General features: G+C 41.8%; 1 protein-coding gene and 1 pseudogene across 1 annotated transcript; one reads left to right on the top strand and one right to left on the bottom strand.

Moving 5' to 3' along the window:
- Positions 1-370: 370 nt before the first annotated feature.
- Positions 371-6,707, bottom strand: LOC118001808 (annotated as a pseudogene).
- Positions 6,671-22,985, top strand: LOC118001772 (proteasome subunit beta type-1). The gene is made up of 6 exons (XM_034991911.1): positions 6,671-6,866; positions 10,029-10,136; positions 13,880-13,961; positions 16,429-16,558; positions 21,599-21,705; positions 22,696-22,985. Exons 1-6 carry the CDS (start codon positions 6,754-6,756, stop codon positions 22,879-22,881), a joined length of 726 nt encoding a protein of 241 aa, XP_034847802.1. The 5' UTR covers positions 6,671-6,753; the 3' UTR covers positions 22,882-22,985.
- Positions 22,986-23,314: the final 329 nt, after the last annotated feature.

Raw genomic sequence — 23,314 nt, 5'->3', positions numbered from 1 at the left:
TCCCTGCTCAGCGGGGAGTCTGCTTCTCCCTCTGACCTTTCCCCCTCTCATGTGCTTTCTCTCATTCTCTCTCTCAAATAAATAAATAAAATCTTAAAATAAAATAAAAAAGTAAATAAAAATAAATTAAAAACCTCAGAAAGTTCTAAAGCACAGGCCTAAATAGGAGCATTATCATGACACTTAATATTTAATTACCTACTTAACCAAGGTGGCAACAAGAGATGCTACACAAGGTTATATAGTTAGCAAAACTCAGCTCCTTTAATGTTTAAGAAGCTTTTTGGTTTTGTTTTGTTTTCCCAAGGAATCTGGAGTCTTCAGGTCAAGCACAAAAAGCGCAGCCAACGCGTCTTCCGGGCCGTGGGGCGGGCATGAGCCCGTGGGAGGGGCGGCAGGGCCGGCGCTGCGCCGCGGGAACCCCCGCGCCTCACAAGCAAGCTGCAGGTTTGGGAGCACGCAAAGGGAGAGGCGGCGGCCAGCAGGGCACAGCCACGCCCACGCCACCTGCCCGCGGAAGCCGGGCGGCGCCGGCGCGCGTGGAGCGCCGCAGGGCTTCCGGAACAGTAGGACGGCTGGGTGGCCCAGGAGCGGACTCCTCCTCGGAGCGCCGGGCGGAGCTGTGAGTCGTGAAAAGGCGCTGGTGAGCTTCCGGTTCTTCGCTGTCGGCCACGGACCTCTTTGGGGTTCCGCGCAGAGGCTTCCCGACTTTCCCGGGAGAGCTCCCGTCTGCCGCTGCGCTTCTGGGAGCCGCGCTGGCTTTCTTCTCTCTGGAATCAAGGCTGGTTTCTTCGGCTTGCCCGTCTTCATTTTTGAGGGCCCTGGAGATTCTTCACTGACACCCGGCTTTGAGACGCTCTGCCGCCTTGGGTTTCTTTGCTTTCTTCCCCAGCTTCGCCCTCGGCCTCCTCCACCCTCCTCTTCGGCGATTCCCACGTCCTCCTCGGTGCCGTTGAGCACGATGACGTCGTCCTCTTGGAAGGCAGCCCCACATGTGCGACAAACTTCGGCTCTGATCTCTTCCAAGGTTCGTTCAGAGAACGCACAACCACAGCACCGCAGGAAGCAAAACCTGTGCCGGCCTTGCATCCCCAAGCCCGCAACGGGGCAGGTGAAACGTGCCCGCTGGAGGCCATCGTGTTTGTCACCTTTTGTGTTTCCTTTGTCCCCTTCCCAGGCAGCATTATCAGAAAGCCTTAGTTCTGTCACATTCTTACTGCTTTTAATGTGAGATGCTGCCTTCCCAAGAGCCTTTTTGGAAGACTTGTCCAATAGAAACTCGATGAGGGCATCTTTGTTGTAAAGTCTGCCAAGCACAGGCAACTATTGGTCGCCCTAGTATTTCTTGACTTAGAGTACAATAGTTCCATTGGGCCTCTAATTCATCATCTTTGTCAACCTTCTCAACCTTCTTCGGCCCCCTCACCAGTTCGTGTCTCTTGGGGATTATTCCTCCCTCGCAACCCTTTGCTAGCCAGTAGTCAGAGTCCAATATTTGAGAAGTTTTAGTTCTCTTAAGTAATCAAAGACCTGATAAAGGGAAAACATAGAAACTTTGGTTTTCTGCATAGAAAAAGAAAAAAAAAAACTTTGTTTATACTTTCTTATCAAGAACTGACCAACAATCCCAGAAAACTGTCTTTTTAACAGAGAGAAAAGCAGAATTCATTTCCATCTTAGTTTTGAGCACACGTAAAATTCTTTCCCAAAGTTTTCCCTTCACAAACCTTCTACAACTTTCTTTTTCATTCAGATTTTGTCCTAAGCCTTTTCTTTCTAAATAACCAGTCTCATTTTAGGACAAAATTAATTTCTTTTACCTCAACAAAAACATATTCTCATTTCTTCTTTTTTAAAAGATTTTATTTATTTATTTGAGAGAGAGGGAGATAGCACGAGCAGGATGAGGAAGAAGCAGACTCCCCGCTGAGCAGGGAGCCCGACTTTGGGCTCGATCCCAGGACTCCGGGATCATGACCTGAGCCGAAGGCAGATGCTTAACCGACTGAGCCACCCAGGCACCCCTATTCTCATTTCTTATACCTTTCTTATACATCTCTTTCTTTCCTACATACAGAGTTGCTTTCCTTATTTCCATCAGTCTTAATTACATTTAGCAGAATTTTAACTCTTAGAAACCTTAGTCTCCAGTGAAAATTAAGTAGTAACCAACTGTGAACTGTCTGTTACACCAGGATTCTGTAGGAGGCAAATTTTTGAGTACATTTCATAATTTCTAAAAACATATGTTTTATACCACAATCTTTCAGTTAACTGTGTTTATTAGCAGACCCAAATATCTTTAGTTTCTCCACATTAAGAAGCCAGAAACAGATAAGCCTATGTTTAGCAATTAATATTTCAGTATTTTATGTTATTTGGAAAAGAATTAGATATCGAATGAGTTCAACCCAATTTATCATTTAACTTAGCAAGTTTCAGGTTACCAAAGACTTTGAAAGCTACATGCCTTTTTATTTATTCAACCTACTTGTTCTTAACAGTTACCTATGAAAACTTTATGAGACAGACAAAAGCAACCATCCTTTTAAGTCATTTTTTTTTTGACAAATTGCAACAGACACAACATGATTTTAAGTAATAAATTCAGGTAGAATAAAAGCTGATTATCTGTATCATATTCCATGTAGATAACTCCAAAAACATGTTTATTTTAATTAAACCAACAACAATGAATTAGCTTTAATACCGAACATGTTACATCTGTGTCTGCTAAAAGACCATTAATTTGTTGCCCACTGTCACTTTTTACCTGGGGCACCTGTGGGGGAAATCTGAGGCAAGCAGTTTAAGTCCAGAGAACCCCTGGATCCCTTCATGTTGATTTGGGAGGTGCTTTATCTTGAACCTCATAAGGAGGGGACCCAACAATTTGGGGCGCTTTTCGCTCCTTGATAATGCGGGTAGGAGGAGCAGAAGCCAATGGCACCCCAGGCACCGAGGATGGTAGAGGAGCTAGCTATGTGAGCGGTGCCCATGGAGGTGCAGAAACAGGAGGAGCAGGAGGTGAAGGCAGAGGTGCAAGGGTGTCACCAGAAAGGCTGGAGGCAGATTCAAAGCTTAGAGTAACACCCCCCCCACCCACCCACCCCCGTCTGTCTCTGGGTCTCTCTCTCCTGCAAAACAGGTTTTTTCTCTGGTTGCTTTTCAGCTCTCTGCACCATTTATTTAAAATATGTCCTTATGGGCGCCTGGGTGGCTCAGTTGCTTAAATGGTTGCCTTGGGCTCAGATCAGGATACCAGGGTCCTGGGATCCAGCTCCCTGCTCAGTGGGGAGTCTGCTTCTCCCTCTCTCTCTGCCCCTCCCCCTGCTTGTGTGAGAGCATGCACACGCACTCTCTCTCTCTCTCTCAAATAAATAAACTCTTTAAAAAAATAATAAAATAAATAAAATATGCTCTCGTGGGCCTTCTTGGGGAACAGAAGGAGTATTCCCCATCTTCCTGGGCAAAAGTTCAGAAAGAACACAGAAGAAACAAGACTATGACTAAATGAAGCCTAGAGTACCTCCGTCAGCATTTGTTCTTCCCTAAAAGTTGGCTTCACCAATTGAACTGAATGCTTCCTAGTTTCTGGTTTCTCCCCAAAGTTGGAGTTTCACCAACTGAACCAAACAGCTTCCTAAGAGAGCCAAACCAAGACCCTTTATTTAGAGGCAACTGAATGGGAGGAAGGAATCCAAGGGAGCCATTTAGTGACCATCTTTCATCTCTAAATGGTACATTGGCCAAACTGTGTTACAGTAAAAGATAATCTTTTTCACAGTCATAGTTCCTGGCTATACTCCTTTCACTTACTCAAAATTTGGCCCAGTGGGCTATTTGGTGGGATAGAGATGGAATTTCCCATTATACACAAAGTTGACATAACACAACACAACACAACCCACCAACACACACCAAATCAGATCTATTCCAAATTCCTAATAAATTGACTGTTATTCAAGTCCCTTTTAGTTTCTCCCGAAAGCCATGCCTTTCTAAAAGGAAAAAGCATGGACAATGAAACAGAAGCACTCTGTGCTTCGCAAATGAGAAACTTGCATCAGCATGCACTTCGATGGATTTACTGGTCCAGAAGTTTGTAAGCTTCCCCAAATGCTCCTTCCCTTTCCACTCAAAACAAAAAATGAACTTGGCTACTAGACTGTTAGGGAATCAGCAGGGAGTTTCCCTGAGACAAAAATAGTCTCCTCAGCTGCAGGGACAGATCCCTCAGATTTCCTCCTGGAGACCAGCTAGCCCCAAGCAGCTAACTTCCTGCAGTCCTCCAAGTTACTAGCCCAGGAAACTACCAAGGAAGCCATGGCACATTGCCAAGGCCAAACTGCTCTGCCTTGTGATTCCCCAGGGGATCTGGATGCCACAGGAGCATTGGCTCCTGGGTGGCTCACCAAAATTTGCCACCAAACACCAGGGTTGGCTGCCCCTGGCTTGAAAAGCCAATACCCAAGAGGCACTTGGCTGGCTCAGTCGGTAGAGTGTAGAGCATCCGACCTTTAATCTTGGGGTTGTGAATTCAAGCCCCAATCGGGTGTGGAGCCTAGTAAAAAAAAAAAAAACCAATACTCAAGAGAGGAGCTTTGATTGGAAAGGAATATGAGCTTTATGCAGGAGGCCCGCCACCTGGGGAGAAGACTCCTGTCCAAAGGCCAACTCCAAGGTTTCTGCCTGGCCCAGGGATTTTTAAAGGAGTTTAGAGCAGGTAATCAGTAAAGGGAGGGCAGTGGTCCGTAACCTTTCTTGGTTAGGTGCAGACTCGATGCTGCTGGCTGCCGACAATATCGCAGTGCTCAGAGTTTGCACAAGGGGGTCTGGTTCCAGTGGCCGGGATTGTGCAAGAGGGTCTGGTTTCTCTTTACTGGCGTGCAGAGGTGCTCTTTTCTTTCTAAAAAAGGATGCACGGTGTGTAGATATACAAAGAAAGGTTAATCCCGCGGGCTGAGGGTGCTTGCTAAAGCTCCGAGTACTAGGTTGCCCAGGAGGGCCCAGGTGCCTTCAAGAGCATCAGTAGGTTCTTCTCCTTCCGTTCACTTCCTGATGCCTGGTGGGACCCGAGTATCTCCATCTCGTTTCTTCTCCTTCCGTTCACTTCCCGATGCCTGGTGGGACCCGAGTATCTCCATCTCTCCTATGGTTCATTTAAGCACAATTACGTATTCTTTTGTAATTGGCTCCATTTGCAGTGTTAGCCCTTGAACGAGATAGGGGCTAGAAGCGCCAACCTCCACAGAGATGAAAATGCACACATAACTTTTGACTCCGTTCAGCCTATTGTCGACTGGAAGCTTTGCTGATAACATGAACAGTTGATTAACACATATTTTCTATGTTATATGTACTATATGCTGGATTCTTACAATTAAGTGAGATGGAGAAAAGAAAATGTTATTAAGAAAATCATAAGAGGGCGCCTGGGTGGCTCAGTCGTTAAGCGTCTGCCTTCGGCTCAGGCCATGATCCCAGGGTCCTGGGATCGAGCCCCGCATCGGGCTCCCTGCTCGGCGGGAGGCCTGCTTCTCCCTCTCCCGCTCCCCCTGCTTGTGTTCCTGCTCTCGATGTCTCTATCTCTGTCAAATAAATAAATAAAATCTTAAAAAAAAAAGAAAAAAAAAAAAGAAAATCATAAGAGAAAATACATTACAGTACTATATCTATCGAAAAAAACTGCATCTAAGTGGACCTGTGCAGTTCAAACCTGTGTTAAGCATCAACTCTATTTTATATAATCAGTAAGGATGTGAACTCCTTAAGGATAAAAAATGTTGTATACATGTTTTGTATTCAGGACAGCATCTAAATAAGTATAATAATTTTCTGTCCATAGCAAAAAAGAAAATCCTGTTTTATCCCTTGTTTACAGTAAAACATGGGGAAACTTTTAATTAAACGAATACTTTTCAAAAAATCTTTTCTGGTCCCCAAATTACATGCATCCGGTGGTCCACTCTATGTGAGCCAATTGCTTGTTAGCTTGTTTTTTCAAATGTTATTTTTAAGATCATAGAATATAATATTCATATAAGGAAGTGCATAAACACATGTGGAGATTAACAGATGATTATACATCAAGAAACCTAGTGCTGCAGCGCCAGAACCTCCCTTCCATAGTCCAGCCAAACAGGCTCTTCCTACTCACCGTGTACTCGTAAGTTATGGAACATGTATCTTATGCACAGCCTTGTAAGACACATCCACGTTGCTGCGTCCCCCCTCTAGGTGAAGTCAGTCAATTCTCTTGGCTGTGACATATCCCTCAATTGGTTTATCCCTTCTGCTGTTTACGGACATTTGGCTCATTTCCAGCTCGGGGCCATGAAGAACAATGCTATATGAACATTCTTGCACTTGTCTTCTGGCTAGGATACAAACCTCGGCAGGGAATTGCTGGGTCATAAACTGCATGCATCTTCAACTATGCTAGGCGACTCCCATAGAGTTTCCGTTACTCCACAGTTCTGCCAATTTTTTTATATGGTCAGACTTTAAAATTTTTGTCCGTCAGGCGTGAATTCGAATGTTTTCTTAGGAAAGCAGAACCTTTCTTAGGCAAAAAAAAAAATCTGTCAGTCTCCTTGCAATAGGGGGCGCTAGCCAACAACAGGAGCAACGACAGGCGCGAGATAGAGCGCCGGAAGGAGCGTCTCCAGAAGCCGGAAGTGGCGGGACTTCCGGCCGGGCGCCATCTCGCCGTGAGACAGCAGCAGCCGCAGCCGAAGCCGCAGCAGTGCGATGTCGTCGACCGTCGTGGGCTGCTGGGTACCCGGCCGAGACCTGGCGATGGAGCCTCACAGCACCGCGGGCCCTTTGCGGCTGCGCTTCTCGCCCTACGCTTTCAACGGAGGGTAACGAGCAGAGAGCCTCGGCTGTCGTTCGTCCCTGCTGAAGTCTGTTGGGGGTCGCGGCGGAGCCCGCGCTGGCCCTCCAGCCGCAGGCCTCCCTTTCCGTGGGTTGCGGGGGCAGCTTCGGTCTTAAGCGCTTCACCGCACAGGCCCGTCACTTGCGCGTGGGCTGCTCTTTGTTGCAGTGAGACAGTAGATGGACATTGAGACCTGGGCTCCGGTGTGGAGGAGCTTTAGGGGAGACCTAACCTTTCCGTACGGTCTGAGTAGGTTTCTCTTGCCAGAAGGCGCGGGCACAGGGTTAGCATCTGGTGTTAAAAAGTTAGGATTGATTGGTTAGTGTCGTTAGGTGCTTGATCACGTTTGTGTCTGCAGCTAGAACGTCTGATCAACGTAATCATTTTCTGTTAGTTTAAATAGAAGGCAGCGTTAGTTGGCCAGATTTAGTTTCGTACATCAGTGCTTGTTTTCAAGGTTTAGCTTAAGTTCAGGGAGAAAGTAGGCAGAAGAGAGACCTTTTAATATGTGTGTTCTTGCATGTTACACTCAAGTTGTCTTTTTTTTTTTAAACTAGCAGTTTTATCTTTAACACTTTCCTTCATAGTGCACTGAAAGAGGTGGTTATGTAAGAAGACCGTGCATTTAGGACTTCGGACCAATGGAGAGGTCAGAGCCTCTTGAAGCAGTGGTTGTAGCTTACCACCCAAACTTTGTACATTAAAACATGCACACCCAGGTCAAACAAACAGATGGCTCTTTGAGATAACCAGGTTAAGTAATCATGTCCTATGGATTGGAAACTTTAATGCAGACTTTTTAAGTATGTTGGAAAGAGAGGGGAAGGCTCCGATTTTAGCCTTGTTTCTGCCACTGAAGTTCAGGTACCTTTCAACTTCTTGAACCCAGATTTCATTATCTTCCCTAGCTAGTCAGCAGTAGAGAAGCGTTCTGTACATTGTAAGCAGTTAGCTTTTTCAATTCTCAGGATAACTGAGTGTTAGGTGGTATTCGCTCCATTTTTACAAAGGAGCCAGGGCTCTTAGAAGGTACATTGCTCGAGTCATAGAGCAGATGTGGGGTTGAGCCAAGACTTGAATCTGTCGTTTCTTTGCACTGATTTTATGTATGCATTTACCATTGCACTTCTAAACACTTTCTGTGACAAGGTGGGTTGTTAGACCCAATTCATGAGGCAGTTATAAAGTATAAGACTTTTCAGGGTGTTGGGTATTCAGTACTCATTACTCTTTAACCCTTTGTAATCCAGTTTAAACCATTACTGCCTTAACCGTTAGTGAGTTATGATTTTGTGATTATTAAGTTACCTTTCTTCAGTCTTTTCTTCGTTTTCTTCAGTTCTTGTTGCTGCTGGCTCTTGGGCAGCCTTTGCTTCTACAAAGCAAGGCTTAATTCCGTATCTTCTACTCTGTCTCTTTAAATGTAGCTAAACCCCATTATAAACATTCTCACATCTCATTCATGGGAGGATAATTCCCAGATGTGTTTGTTCAATTTTACCTCTCATGAGTTCCTCCTTCTGGGCTTCTTAAATGAAACATTTCTGCCTGGATTTTCTGCTGTCACTATAACTCAAGATACGAAAACAAAAATCAAGCTAATTATTCCTCAATCATCTTTTCTTCTTTGCATTCATAATTAATGCCATCATCCTGCTTAACCAGGTTTAAAATCTTGGACATCACAATTGGCTCTTCCCACTTCTGTCACATTTTGGTAGTTACAAAAACTTCTACAGTTTGTGTGTTTGTGTTTTTTTTCAATCCCCGTTTCTTGCAGTTCACACTGCCGCTGTGCTACTACATTAATCTTACTGGAACAGTGCTTTGATCCCATTTCACATACTGTGTTATTGTCAGAGTAGCCTTCTTAAAACTCCACTCCACTTTGCATATGGAACTGTTCTCATTCCAAAATCTTTAGTTAGGGGTTTTCGGAGTCAGACCCCTGTCCATCACATTAGCCTTATGTTCCTCCATTAGCTTACACGGAAAGGAACACCTTAATAAGTTGTTTGAATGTATTATTTGGGTTATTACCTGTTTCCTTTTATTCATTGTCCATATTAACTGGAGTGCCATCCTTTTGCACTGCAGAGCTTTAGTGCACGTCCCACCTCAGTAAAAATAATGGATAAAGTTTTCTGAATGCTTGTGTTCTGTGAGGCATTGTGCTAGGTGCTTTTGTGATCTATGTCATTCAGCTCTATCGGTCATCCTGTAACACAGGAACTGTTACTACCAATAACGTGAATTTGGATAATTTGCGGTCACAGAGCTGGGAAGTGGCGCAAGGACAGGTCTCCAGTAACTCCAGAGCCCAGGTTCTCAGTGATCACACTCTGCTGTCTTGAACCTGTGCCACGACGATCAAGCTAATACTGGAGGACCAGATATGTTTCAGGCACAAGTAAAAGGGCTTTACAATTATTAGCTCATTTAATTCTTGTAAAATTCTAATAAAGTAGTTACTGTTAGGATCTCCGATCTATACATAAGGACATTGAGATCTTGGGAAGTTAAACAGCTTACCTACAGTCTCATATCTAGTAAGTGAGAGACTCAAATTTAGAACTGGACGAACTTCTTTGGGAATTCATGCTTTAAGCCTTTTCAGTACACTGTTAGCATAAATCATACAACAACAAAAGAAAAAGTTGGTTTTTATTCATTCATTTCCAACAGCTGTTTGGGTGTTTACTGAGTGGTAGATAAGGACTTGGATATAAAGAAATGAAAAACATTAAACCCTTCTTTGAGCTCAGAGAGCTTTGGTTGTGGTACCCCTGTCTATACCTGATCCCCATGGGCAGGGTATGGTCCAGTTTTGTGATCTCAGTACCTTGCACAATGTCAGTATTTAATTTTTTGGTGATGTTATGATAATTCCGTGGTTTTTCTGTTACCTTCTGCTAAGTGACCTTTGCTCTGACTTAGGCTTGTGTTTTTTAGGGAGTACTTAAATTTTTTCCCCCAGCTGACTTGTGGCCAGGGATCCTTTCCCTTTGATCTTTCATCTTTCATCTGAGTCCTGCTCTTGCTTAAATCTAGTGGGTTTTATTCCAATATATGCTATAGATAACTCTCCCCTAGAGAGAGGTGCTATTGACCATTTTTGTGTCTCCTTTTTTTTATTCTTTTTCCTCAGTACTGTATTGGCAATCGCTGGAGAAGATTTTTCGATTGTTGCTTCTGACACTCGATTGAGTGAAGGGTATTCAGTTCACACCCGGGATAGCCCCAAGTGTTACAAATTGTAAGTAAATATTTCTAGGGATACATTTCCCAGTATCTTGTGATGACTTACTGCTGTAAGAGATTTCACTTCTAAACAGTTTATTTCATGAGTTTTTAGATTGAGTATTTGAGCTTAGTTTGCCTTTTTGTTAGAAAACTGTTTTCTGAATTAGTATTTCCTAATAATTCAATATGTTGTCTTGATGATATTTGCTGTACTGGCAGGAAATATTTTTACCTTAACATTTTATCATGAAAATTTTCAAATATTCAAAATATCATGAATATTTTCAAATATATAACAAAGGTAAAAGAATTTTGTAGTGAACACCTATATGCTATCACGTGGCTCTTGTTAGCATTTACTATAATTATGTTACCACATAGCTTTGCATTCTTTTATCTGTTAATCCATTGCATTTTTTTTTAAAGATTTTTTATTTATTTATTTGACAGAATGAGAGAGAGAGCACATGAGAGGGGGGAGGGTCAGAGGGAGAAGCAGACTCCCTGCCGAGCAGGGAGCCCGATGTGGGACTCGATCCAGGGACTCCAGGATCATGACCTTAACCAACTGAGCCACCCAGGCGCCCCATTGCATTTTTTTTAATCTCCCACTTTTTTTTTTTTTTTACCCAAAACATTTAGCCATCACCTAAGCAGCTATATCTGTGAGCCACAGTCTTAATGGGCTAGCTGTATTTTTTCTAAAACATGAAAATGAAATATGCACTGATAAGTGATGGTTTGTAGTTAACATTTTTGGAAAGAGTTGCAAATGGTGGTTAATTCCTAAATTAGTCCACAAGAGCCTATTAAACCTGAATTGTAATAGGAGTGGATTGATGGGGTTCAAGTCCCTTGGACAGGGCCCTGTGTTATGAGTAGGTAAAGAAGAGGGCTCTGTCTTCTTTCCTGGTCCTGGGCTAGCCCACACCCTACCCTAGAGTACAGTTGATGTTTGTCATCTTCCCAGTTCTCTTCATATGCTCTTTTTTCTCCTTCTAAGATTTTATTTATTTGAGAGAGCGCGTGCACATGTGCGCATGAGAGAGAGCATACACAAAAGGGGCAGAGGGAGAAGCAGGCTCCCCACTGAGCAGGGAACCAGATTCAGGACTCCATCCCAGGACCCCGGGATCATGACCTGAGCTGGAGGCAGACGCTTAACCGACTGAGCCACCCAGACGCCCCTCTTTACGTACTCTTCTTCCATCTTTCGATACCCCCTTCTCTCTGCTTCACAGTGCATGGATGCTACCTTTTTTCTTCTTAGGAGAAGAAAAATTATTTCATGGGTTTCATAATTTGGAAGTAGTAAATGTCACAGATAAAATTTAAGAACATAACTTTACAAATACTATTCTTACGCAAGGTTCTGCTCATCTTTGTAATGTTCTACTTTAGTGTGTGTGTTTCTGAAGGGAGTACCTGTTCTTTTTTCTTATTATGAAACATTATAGGCATATAGATAGCAAATTAATAACTTCCTCTGTCCTTATCATCCATCTTCGGCACTAAACCATACATAGAGTTGAAGCTGCCTATATACACCTAATCCCAAACCCTTTGGGGCTGACTTAGAGCCAAACTTGCCTCCTCCCCACCTGTTTGAGACTCTACATTTAGTCTTTGTTCTTTGCATGGAAACTCCTCTTCCTTATATGTACACCTGAATATTTGGGAAGAGCATCTTAAAGCTCCCTATTGGTATTATTCACCCATCTTGGTACTAAAGGCACTGCAGCCTTATGGGAGATCGGAGCTCTTTAACTCAGTGCAGTGAGATTGGTTGTAGGGATAGGTCAGGAAATGCTGGTGATGCTCCCAGAGCTGTCAGTGGTCCCCCTAGTTGGACAGGTATGGTTTGTGTGAATCATAAATTTCTGAAAGGAAGAGTTTATCATGTGACTTCTGCTATGTTTCTTGATGAGATTGGTGTAGGTTTCCTTATAGATTGGTATTAAAGTTTAGAAATCTTTGAGACCTAATTCAGTTTGTTTGGCTATACCAAAATTTAATCAGTTCTGCAATGGTGGGCATTTAAGTGCTTTTTGTTTGTTTTGTTTTAGGGAGCCATTAACATAATACATACACTTTCACAAGTAAGCCTATAGTATATTTTTGCAAACTTAAGTGAGTATATTTACAGGGTGAATTTCTAGCAGTGGAATTATGGAGTAAAAGTGATGTTACTGGATACTGCCAAATGACCCTTCTAAAAAGTTAAATGGATGTATACTCTTGCCCAGTTATTTATTAAGAATATCCATTTTCCACAACCTCACCAGCATTAGGCATTATTAACCAGTCTAATATATTGAAATGTAGATTTGGATTTGTGAACAACATGAAGGCTCTTCATGTTTATGGTGACTTGTGTCTCTTTTTATGGACTCATATAACTGTATTAGTCTTTCCATTGTGGGTTTTTTTTTTTTTTTAAACTGAGGTATAAGTGACATATAACAGTGGTTTCAGGTGTGCAACATAATGATTCCGTATTTGTGTGTATTGCAAAGTGATCACCACAACAAGTCCAGTTAACATCTGTCACCATACGTAATTACAAAATTTTTTCTTTGTGGAGGACTTTTTTTAAAAATTTTTTATTGTTATGTTGATTACCATACATTATATCATTAGTTTTTGATGTAGTGTTCCATGATTCATTGTTTGTGCATAACACCCAGTGCTCCATGCAGAACGTGCCCTCTTTAATACCCATCACCAGGCTAACCCATCCTCCCACCCCCCTGTGGAAGACTTCTAAGATCTGTTCCTAGCAACTTTTAAACATTTGATACAGTATTATTAATTGTAGTTATCATGTTATACATTACATCCCATGATACACTGTGTTAATGCTTTTGGTATTTATAAGAGCCCTTTTATGTACTTTTTTTTTTTTATTATTTTTTTTTATTCTTATGTTAATCCCCATACATTACAACATTAGTTTTAGATGAAGTGTTTCATGATTCATTGTTTGTGCACAACACCCAGTGCTCCATGCAGAATGTGCCCTCCTCAATACCCACCACCAGGCTAACCTATCCTCCCACCCCCCTCCCCTCTAGAACCCTGTTTGTTTTTCAGAGTCCATCGTTATAAGAGCCCTTTTAGACTAAGGAAGTTAAAATTAGACTTTGGTTATATCTACTACAGTTTTGTGGGTTTTTTTATCATTTTTCTCTATATAAGTTTTAATCTGGGGGGTGCCTGGGTGGCTCAGTGGGTTTAGTGTCCAACTTTTGGTTTTCGTTCAGGTCATGATCTCGGAGTCATTAGATCAAGCCCTACATCAGGCTCCATGCTCAGTAGGAAGCCTACCAGAGATTCTCTCTCCCTTTCTTTCTGCCCCTCCCTCTGCTCGCTCGCTCGCTCGCTCTCTCAAATAAGTAAATCTTTAAAAAGAAAGGTTTTAAATTGGTACATAGTCAAATTTATGAAACTTTTCTATGTGGGCATTGGGTTGTATCATATTTAAATAGGTGGCTCTTAACCCAAGATTGTCTCAACTGTGTTTTCTTTAGGCCATTCATTCTTTCATTTTTCTGTAAGTCTTTGATCTTGCCTATAATTCATTTAGTATTGGGAATAAAGTGATGCCCCCCCCCCCGCCCCTGCCAACAAAGGGCTAACTGGTCCCATTACCATTGGGTAAATAATGGGAATAGGAGTTTTAAATTTAAAATTGCCCAAGGCATGTTTTACTTTATTGTCTAACCAGCTCAGTTTCCCGAAATGTGCTTTTTACAGAACAGACCAAACAGTCATTGGATGCAGCGGTTTTCATGGAGACTGTCTGACCCTGACAAAGATTATTGAAGCAAGACTAAAGGTAGATGCTTTTGTTACATGTCTGTGCTATGGAAAGTTAATAACAATTCATAGATTGTTTGAAGCATATAGCAGAACTGTTGTACAGAATAGCTGGAGAAGCTCTAGGTTAGCTGATGAAACTACAGCCCATTCTAGAAATGAAATGATACTGTTAATACAGCTATATGAAAGTAGCATAATGTGAAACTGCAGGATATTCCCTTTGTTAAAATCTCCGTACAATATAAAGGTTCTCTACCCTTTTCAAGGTAGCATGCAAAGGGTTTCTTCTGAAGATAATCTTCCTTCAAAAACAAAAATTCTGTGGAGGAGGCAAACTTTTAGACAGGTGCTTGGTTTGGAATACCACCAGCTGACATGCTTTCCCTCTTTACAGCATTGCATTCTTAGTCAACAGGACACGTGGGCAGCAACCAGAATAGATAAGGCAGGAGTTTGGATGAGAGGCACAACCGAAGCTGTCATCACCTAACACCTTGGTAGGCTTTGGTTGACTGCCAGCTGAGGAAGTTTTGACCCGTGATGGGTGGGCTTGGAACAGCAGGAAAGGGTGGTATGAGGAGGAAGTGAGAGGAAGAGCCGTTCTCACCTGTTCTGCAGTTTTTAAAGGGGCTGACAGTGTCACTGCCTGCATGTCTTTTGTGCTAGATGGGTAGGCATGAGGAATAAAGGAATACCAACTTTTAATGAAAGCAGAGGCACATCTGGATTTTTATTGTGGCCTGTGTATATTAAGCATAATGTAACTTCCAGTAATTTCAAGGAGGTAGGCTAGGAGTAATGTAGACTGTATTGAAATGGAATTTTAGGGGCCCCTGGGTGGTGCAGTTGGTTAAGTGTCTGACTCAGCTCGGGTCATGATCTCAGGGTCGTGAGATCACACTCAGCAGGGAGTCTGCTTAAGTTTCTCTCTCCCCGACCCTTCCCCTCCCCACCCCCAACCCCTCCACCCCGCATGTGTGTGCATGCTCTCTTTTTCTCTAAAAAAAATAAATAAAATGGATTTTATCTGTAATAATAACTAGTAAATACATACTCTTAGCTGGCAAAAATACAAGGCTGGAGTAGGATTTAATTTTATACGGTATGTGTCACATTTTTATATAGTTGGTAAAGACACCTAAAATGTGAAGAAGTTAGCAGAGGTGGTCACATTCTGTCTTTGCCTGTTTGTGAATAACACTTGAGATTATATGCACTTATTAATGATGTTGTAGGTACTGGAATATTTAATAAATTTAACTGACATCTGTTTCTGAATAATTTTGAAATTGCTTGTTAGAATGTAAAAATGATTTCATTCAATAGTTATCACTTGTTAATAGTTATTTAAAATCTTTACATTGAAAGCTTCATTGACATACATTTATTGACATATTTATACGATTCCTGGTACATATTTTGTAAATGAAAGTTACAGTATAAAAGTACACGACCAACAGAATAGTACTGTGTTAATAAAATATAGCAAGAAACAGTGAATTCAACATAATTACACAATCCTTGAAATTTTTCTTTCATACATTATCACATAAATGGTGTGGTTATTAAAGTGTTGATGCTTGGTTTTGAAATGAAATGAAGATTTTTTTCCTAATCTTTTTTTTTGGTATTTTGACTAATCATTTTAGCCTGTATTCTTAAGTAAATCTTTAGAGATGCTTGCTCTGTGGCTGATAAATTGGTGAACTTAAATTTATTTTATGTTTGTAATTTTTGTAGAATTTCTCTGTTGGATAATTTAGGATTCCCTAAGGCTGCAGTAAATCTAGGATTCAAAAATCATAATAAGGTTTGCTTTGGATACTTCTGTTCTCCACTATAGATGCTTTAAGGAGCAAGACCACTTCCCAGAATAAGGGTCCTGTCCTCAAACCTTCTGTTCTCACAGGTATCTACTGTGCAAAGAGAAGGGCTTGTATCTGGGTCTGATCAAGAGTCAGCACACTTTACCTGTAAAGGGCCAGAGAGTAATTACTTTCAGCTTTATGGGCCATTTACTCTGCTGTTGTAATATATAAGCAGATGTAGATATATGTAATGAATGAATAAGACTATGTTCTAATAAAGCTTTTTTTGCAGAAACAGTTGATGGGCTGGTTTTGGTCCATGAGCTCTAGTGTGCTGACCCTGGTCTAGAGGCGGAGGTAAAGGAGAGCTGGACTTAAATCATCCTCCCAGGTCACCACACTTATGCCTGATGTGTGTGCATTTGCTCTTGAATGAGCAGTTCTTGAGATAAAGGTAGCATGGAAAATAGAGAGCTGAGGGCAAATTTAACATTCTTTCCCTTAAAAATTTTTTATAGCCCCCCAAATGGTATGGTAGTATTATTTGTGTGATCACGAAAGAAGTAGGCATCCTTTCACCAAGATAGCTGCTCACCCTTTAACTTTACTGTTCCTTATTCTAGTCTGTAATATATTCTGCCTCTCAATGCCTGTTACTTTCATTAATACTTGCAGATGTATAAGCATTCTAATAACAAAACCATGACTACCGGGGCGATTGCTGCAATGCTGTCTACAATCCTCTATTCAAGACGCTTCTTTCCCTACTACGTTTACAACATCATCGGGGGACTGGATGAAGAAGGTAGAATTCTTTCTTTCTGGAAAATGAAGGAGGGGTGGCATATTTTAGATATGTGTGTTTCCATCTACAGTTGAAAAGAACCATAAACACTGTCTTGCCCAACAGTCTTATATTTGTTAATTAAAACAATAAGAAACTGAAGCTAAAAGGGAAGTAAAGAGATGATCCAAAGGCACGCTGCAAGTTGTATACTAAAGCTCTAATAATGACTGATGGGCAGGCTGTTATTTTACTATTTTCTGAAGATCTTGCATGAGTTCAGTAGTAGATAAATAGCATTTCAATCTTATGGAAAGAAAGCTGACTTGGAGAAGCTTAGCCTAATTATCATTCTACATAACAAACGTATTTGACTTAAGTTTTTAAAAAGCGATGCCTTAAAAGAAAGGTATGCATTTCCAACAGTGTATTCAGGACATTCTGAAGCACCTCTTTGAATTCCTGTCAGAGTCAAACCAGGAGGGCCTAAGAAAATCAGTCTTGTTACTTGACATGCCCATCCTATTTTTGATCCAAGCTCTGTTAATGGAGCAGGGACACTGATGGTTTTCACTGGGTCTCATTTGGATTGATTTTCAGTTGCTTCCAAAAACCAGATACTCTGTCTCAGGACAGATCTGTGCCACCATTTACAGTAGCCCATTGAAAAAAGAAGTTATAGAAATGTCTGGCTGATAACAATATATTGAAATATATCAACTGAGAGGGAAAATTTCTGGATAGTAAGGAGTTGGGCTCCTCTCATCTCCTCTCTCCACTTTTTACTGCTGTCCCTTCTGTTCCATAGGCTTTTCCTTTGTTCTTTCTCTCTGTCTTAATGGGCCTCTGGGAGCATTCCAGTCATTTTATCTACAGTGATTTAGATGTAGACAAATTAGGTTGACACAGTGTATTTTGAGGCTTTCAACCTTACTTGAAAACTAAGAGAAAATTTTGTAAAGCATGGAAATAGTCAAAAGAAATTAATTACCCTTGATAAGGTAAGATTACCTTGCCTAACCCAGCATGCTGGTCACGTTTTTTTCACTTAAATTATGTCTGACTTGAATGTCAGATAAATAAAGTCAGGTTTAGCAACATTAATAATAGCTACAATTGAATTTTAGGAGGCCAGACAATGTCCTTTGAGTTTTACTGAGAGACAGAGACACCAATTTAGGAATGCTCACATCTGCTAAAGGGCAAACCTCAGGTTTGGGTTTGGATCTGTTTTGAGTTCAAAGCCCTGTTCTTTGATATTCTGGTGGTATTCTCAGGCATTTCCAACTGTCTTTTTAGATTTTCTCTGGTCTGCTTTGATTATCCTTTATGTTTATTTTTATTTCTTAGAGGAATTTATAAATTCCTATAATAAAGCAGTCCTTTTTGTCTGTTCCCCAAGATACTCCAGCTTTTACCTGTGCTTTCCTCTTTCTTGGTTTATTTCCTTGCTTTGGTGGTGTACATCTCTCAAGATATTTCTGGAAAAGAAATCAGGAGGCCTTTTTTTGAGACTTTTCAGATCTTATGCTTCTGTTTTCATTCCTGCTCTTTACACAGCCTATACATAAGCCTGGTGTCCCCAAATCCAGAGTCTCCACTGATGTCTCAAGAGACCTTGTTTCCTCTTTTCCTCCCTTGTGGAAATGGAGACCTGGAGAGCAGTGCTCCTTATTGAGATCTTCAGGGTAGTTGGGTCAATAGCTGTCCTTCAGGACACTGGGATCATTGGTTATCCTTAGAACAGTGGGTCCAACAGCTGCCTTTCAGGGTAGCCGGTTAAGTAGCTGTCTGCTTTGACCTCTGTGCCTTTAACTCTCTACTTACAGTCATGCTTTAAAAAATCCCCCCCCGCCCCCCGTTAATAATGGCTTTAGTTTTTCTGTAACAAAAACAGTAGTACTGTAGAAGTTTCAAATAGTACAAGAAGATACAAAAATGAAAGTAGTAATCACCCCAACCTTCTACTTCGAGATAATTACTATTAAACTTCTGGTGAACATGCTTACAAGTATCTTGGTGGTCATACGTGCTTGTGCGCTATGTAAGTAGAATGTATAGTGTATGCATCTTTACATGGGATGTATTGTCACGGAGGTAGTTTCATGCCAGTGAGTAAAGATGCATAACGATTCAGTGACTGACTTGCATAGGATGTAGTTACACCATAGTTTGCCTAGCAGTCCTCTGAAGGTCATTTAGGTTGTTTGTAGTTTCCTTAATAGAAACAATATGATGAACATTCTTGTACATACAATTTTGTATACTTCTTCAACCATGTGTACCTCCCTGGTAAACATTCCCAGAAGTTGAGTTGCTGTGTCAGAGAATATATAATTTTGGCATATTGATTCCATCGCTGGCTTGCCCTTCAGAAAGGGCCTCCTAGCTGGGGTATGAGTACCTGGGCTTTTTTGCATCCTTTACCACTATCAGAATTAACACATTTTAAAGATCTTTACCCAGTTAATATTTTGTGGTTTTAATTTACGTATAGTTTTTGTATACTCCAGTTGGGCATTTTTTTGTGTTTATTGACCTTTTCAGTTTTTTGGAGACTGACCTATGTGCTGACCTTTGCTCATTTCCTTATCTGCACATTAGTCTTTTTTAAAAATTTATAAGAATGCCATCTAACTGTGTTAACTCTGTAATGTATGCAGTGGATGCCTCCCAGGAATGTTTTTTGTTTCTTACATTTTGGGGGGTGTCTAGCTATGGCAGAATTTTCTGAATTGCATAGGGTCCAGGCTAATGGTCTTTTCTTTATGACATTGAGTGTCCTACTTTGTTAGAAAGGACTCTCCCATCCAGGGTTTACCTGTATTTCTTTCTAGGACTTGTTTTGACTTTATTTTTTACATTGAAGCCATTGTGCTTTTTTAAAATTAAGAATTCTTGGGGCACCTGGGTGGCTCAGTTGTTGGGCGTCTGCCTTCGGCTCGGGTCATGGTCCCGGGGTCCTGGGATTGAGCCCCACATCGGGCTCCCTGCTCGGCGGGAGGCCTGCTTCTCCCTCTCCCACTCCCCCTGCTTGTGTTCCCTCTCTTGCTATGTCTCTGTCAGGTAAATAAATAAAATCTTAAAAAAAAAAAAAAGTTATTTTGGTGAGGAAAAGCACTCTATGTCTACAGTCAAGATTCATGCCATTCTGCTCTGATGTTACAAATGTCTCTTTTCCCTTTGCTAAGTGAGGGGAAGGTCTTTGAAGCTCTGGTCTTCAATTTATTCCACTCTTCTTTTCCTCAAATGTATTGTGTGTGGTTTTTCTAAGATTGGTTCTGCCTTTGGTTAAAACTTGGGCCTCGTTTTACTTGTGGCCTGTTGGCATCCTGAGAGATCACTTGTTCTTTTCACTTTGTACTGCCTGTCCCTTTTCTGTGTGTTGAGGTTAGTGAACTGCGCACTGGGATCTCGATCTTGTCCCATAGTTGCTTCCAACAAAAACACTTCCCTGGATTCTCCTGGGCAGCCTCAGCACCTTAGATGCTGCCTTCTCAGCAGAGAATTGTTAAGTAATTCTGCAATAGAAGAAGCACACACAGCTAAGGGTAGCAGAGGTCCATGGATAGGAAGACAACTGTCCTCATCTCACATCTCCCAGGTTAACTACTGAGGTGTTTGAGTTATGATATAATATGTTTTCAAGATGAGTTATATCACTTTTAAGACCTGTGTCATAAATGACCCATGATTTCTCACACCCAAAACACACTTGTTTTTTAAAAAATTACAGTGGCATGTGTGCTTTGTAACAGATTCAGTACCAAAGCCTACAAAGCAATTCCCTTTTCTTGCCTCCAGTCCCGCAGAGATAACTGTGTTTGCAGTTTATCTTGCCATACTTTTTTGTGTGCTTATACAAATATGTATGTTTTTTCTTATGCTTTTGAACAGTATAGAACTGTGTCATACATATTACAGAGCTCTTCATTTTATATTGTCTTGTGGTTGTGGGACTGGGGGCAGTCCCATCTTCCTCTTCCCTTCCAGTTTGTGCTGGTGAAAATAAGCCTTATAGGTAGATCTAATCTACAAGTGAGATTATTACTGGGTTATAGGGTTTGTACCTTTACATTTTGATAGATTATACTGCTAGATTGTTCTTGAAAAAGGCATAGCAATGTATGCACCCTTCAGGAGAGCCTGAGAGGCCCATTTATCCTTCTCCTCATGGTGCTCTGTAACTGTTCAGAATGGGTACATTCAGGGGCACCTAGGTGGCTCAGTTGGTTAAGCATCTGCCTTCAGCCCAGGTCATGATCCCAGAGTCCTGGGATCGAGTCCCACATCAGGTTCCCTGCTCAGCGGGGTGCCTGCTTCTCCCTCTGCCCCTCCCTCCTGCTCATGTGCATGTGCTCTCTTCTCTCTCTCAAATAAATAATATATTTAAAAAAAAAGAAAAAGAATGGGTACATTCAGATTCTGGTTTGGTGGGTTTTTTTGTTGTTGTTATTTTTTGTTTTTGCAATAGTGATTCTTAACTCTGGTAGTACAAAGCAAGTGATTACATTTTAGGCAGAACTAACCTTTTGCATGTGGCATTTGTGTTTTTCTGGAATTTTACCTTTATTAAATCAGTTGGTTTTTTTATGGTGTTGATGCTAAAGAGCGTGCTTACTGTTAAGTTTAAAAACACACAGTAAATCTTCCTTGTGACTGTTCACATTCAGCAGTAGGAGAATTTTAAACTCAAGTCTATGCTAGAACTACACTAGTTCATTTTTTAGGAATGTTGTGAGGAGCTTGGTGCAGAACTCAGAGCAGAACCTGTGACTGCTAACCAGTGTGCCTGTGAGGCCACTGGGTGGTGGTCGATGTCAGCCTGATGAGAGCATGAAGCTCCAGGTGGCAAAAGCATGTAAGGAGACAGGAGTGGGCAGGTGTGCCTCTGATCAAATTCTGAGAGGAGGTGAGCAGACTGCTGGGTAGAACAGTGAAATTTGGCTGAAATTTTAGCTCATAGTCTCTTCTGTGTCACACTTCAACTTGATTTATTTTTACTGTGATTTGGGATTGTGGTCAGGATGCATCCTTATGGAGATTGTTTTATTCTTTCAGGGAAGGGAGCTGTGTATAGCTTTGACCCGGTAGGGTCCTACCAGAGAGACTCTTTCAAGGCCGGAGGCTCAGCAAGTGCCATGCTCCAGCCCCTGCTTGACAACCAGGTAATGAGACTGCATCCACGCTGGCTGTGACATTGGCATAAAGTGCTTTCCTCTGAGTTCTCCTATTCACCCGCTGAGGAGAGTGGAGAAATCCAGGCTTTCTTGTATGTCCCTGCTGATTTTCCCTACCCCAATCTTCTGGTCTGTCTGTGTTCTGCTGGCTGTCTTGTGGCCTCTCACCTGCTCCCATGGCTCTAGCATCTTCCTGTGTCCTCGCGATGTCCAGGCCTCTCGTGTCTACAATGGTTGGTCCATGTTTTCAGTTCTCTTGCCATCTTTACCTGAATTCTCCCCATTTTCACCATTTTTCTGTCATCTAATTTTGTATTCTAACTTCCCAGTACATTTTTAATTTACCCCCTTTTCTGTTACTATTGCCTGCATTCAGGCCTTGTATTTCCCAACATCCTTTCTGCCTCCAAGCTTCCTTCCTTGTGTTTCTGAAATGTATTATATATGTGTAGTCAACTTGTGTGTATTGCTTATCTGCCTCCTCTCCCGTCATTCTCCTTCACACCCAAACCTCCAGTGTGGTGTGCCTGTCCTGTCACCAGGCCTGGGGTCATAGCACACCCTTGGTCTGCAGCGTTACTCCCCTCTGACTCTGGCTCATCCTTCACACTCCTATACTCAAGTGTGTCTTCTGCCAAAGCCTTTCTCTTCAGGTAGACTTAGTTATGCCCGCTAGGGGCTCTCCTGGCTCTTTTTTCTTCTTAATGGTAGCACATTGTGTAATGGTACTCTGCTTTCGTATGTTCTCCTCTCTAGATGATGCATGCTTCTCAGGATCGGGAGCTTTGTCTCAGTGCATGTTTGTCTGGTTTTAGGAATGTGTAATTCATCCAGGTCTGGAAGCTTTTCAGTTAGGAGACATTTCAAATTTGTGTGAGCTATTCATTACGAATCCTCAGACATGTGAAGGCCTTGGGGAGGCTGGAACCACCTTTGTACTGTCACATGATGCCTCATCCAAGTTTCCTGTCCCGCCAGGTTGGTTTTAAGAACATGCAGAACGTGGAGCATGTCCCACTGTCTTTGGACAGAGCCATGCGGCTTGTGAAAGATGTCTTCGTTTCTGCGGCTGAGAGGGATGTATACACTGGGGATGCACTCAGAATCTGCATTGTGACCAAGGAGGGCATCAGGGAGGAGACTGTTCCCCTGAGGAAGGATTGATTTGTGTGCTGTTATCATTAATCACTTCAGAATTGGTTAATTTTGTATCTTGGAACTATTTGACTAATGTGTTTTATTAAAAAATAAAGGCTGAAGTAATCATTTGTTACAACTTGTGTTCTCTAAGCAGGACAGATCTAGAAAGTAGAATTTCTTTTTCCTTTCATTTTCTTGTCTTTTTTCTTTTTCTTTTTTTTTAAGATTTTATTTATTTATTTGAAAGAGAGAGAGAGCATGAGCAGGGGGAGAGGGAGAAGCAGACTCCCCACTGAGCAGGGAGCCCGATGTGGGACCCTGGGATCATGACCTGAGCCGAAGGCAGACGCTTAACTGACCGATCCACCCAGGCGCCCCTTTTCCTTATATTTATGAGCAAGAAATTTATCTGGAAAAGATGACTGTTTCGGTCAGCTTCTCGTTGCATGATTGCCAG

The sequence above is a fragment of the Mirounga leonina genome, unplaced genomic scaffold (assembly GCF_011800145.1).
Source record: "Mirounga leonina isolate KUSES-001 unplaced genomic scaffold, KU_Mleo_1.0 Mir_54, whole genome shotgun sequence".
NCBI lineage: Eukaryota > Metazoa > Chordata > Mammalia > Carnivora > Phocidae > Mirounga > Mirounga leonina.
The sequence above is the reverse complement of the archived record's forward strand: the minus strand, read 5'-3'. Positions and strand labels throughout refer to the sequence as shown.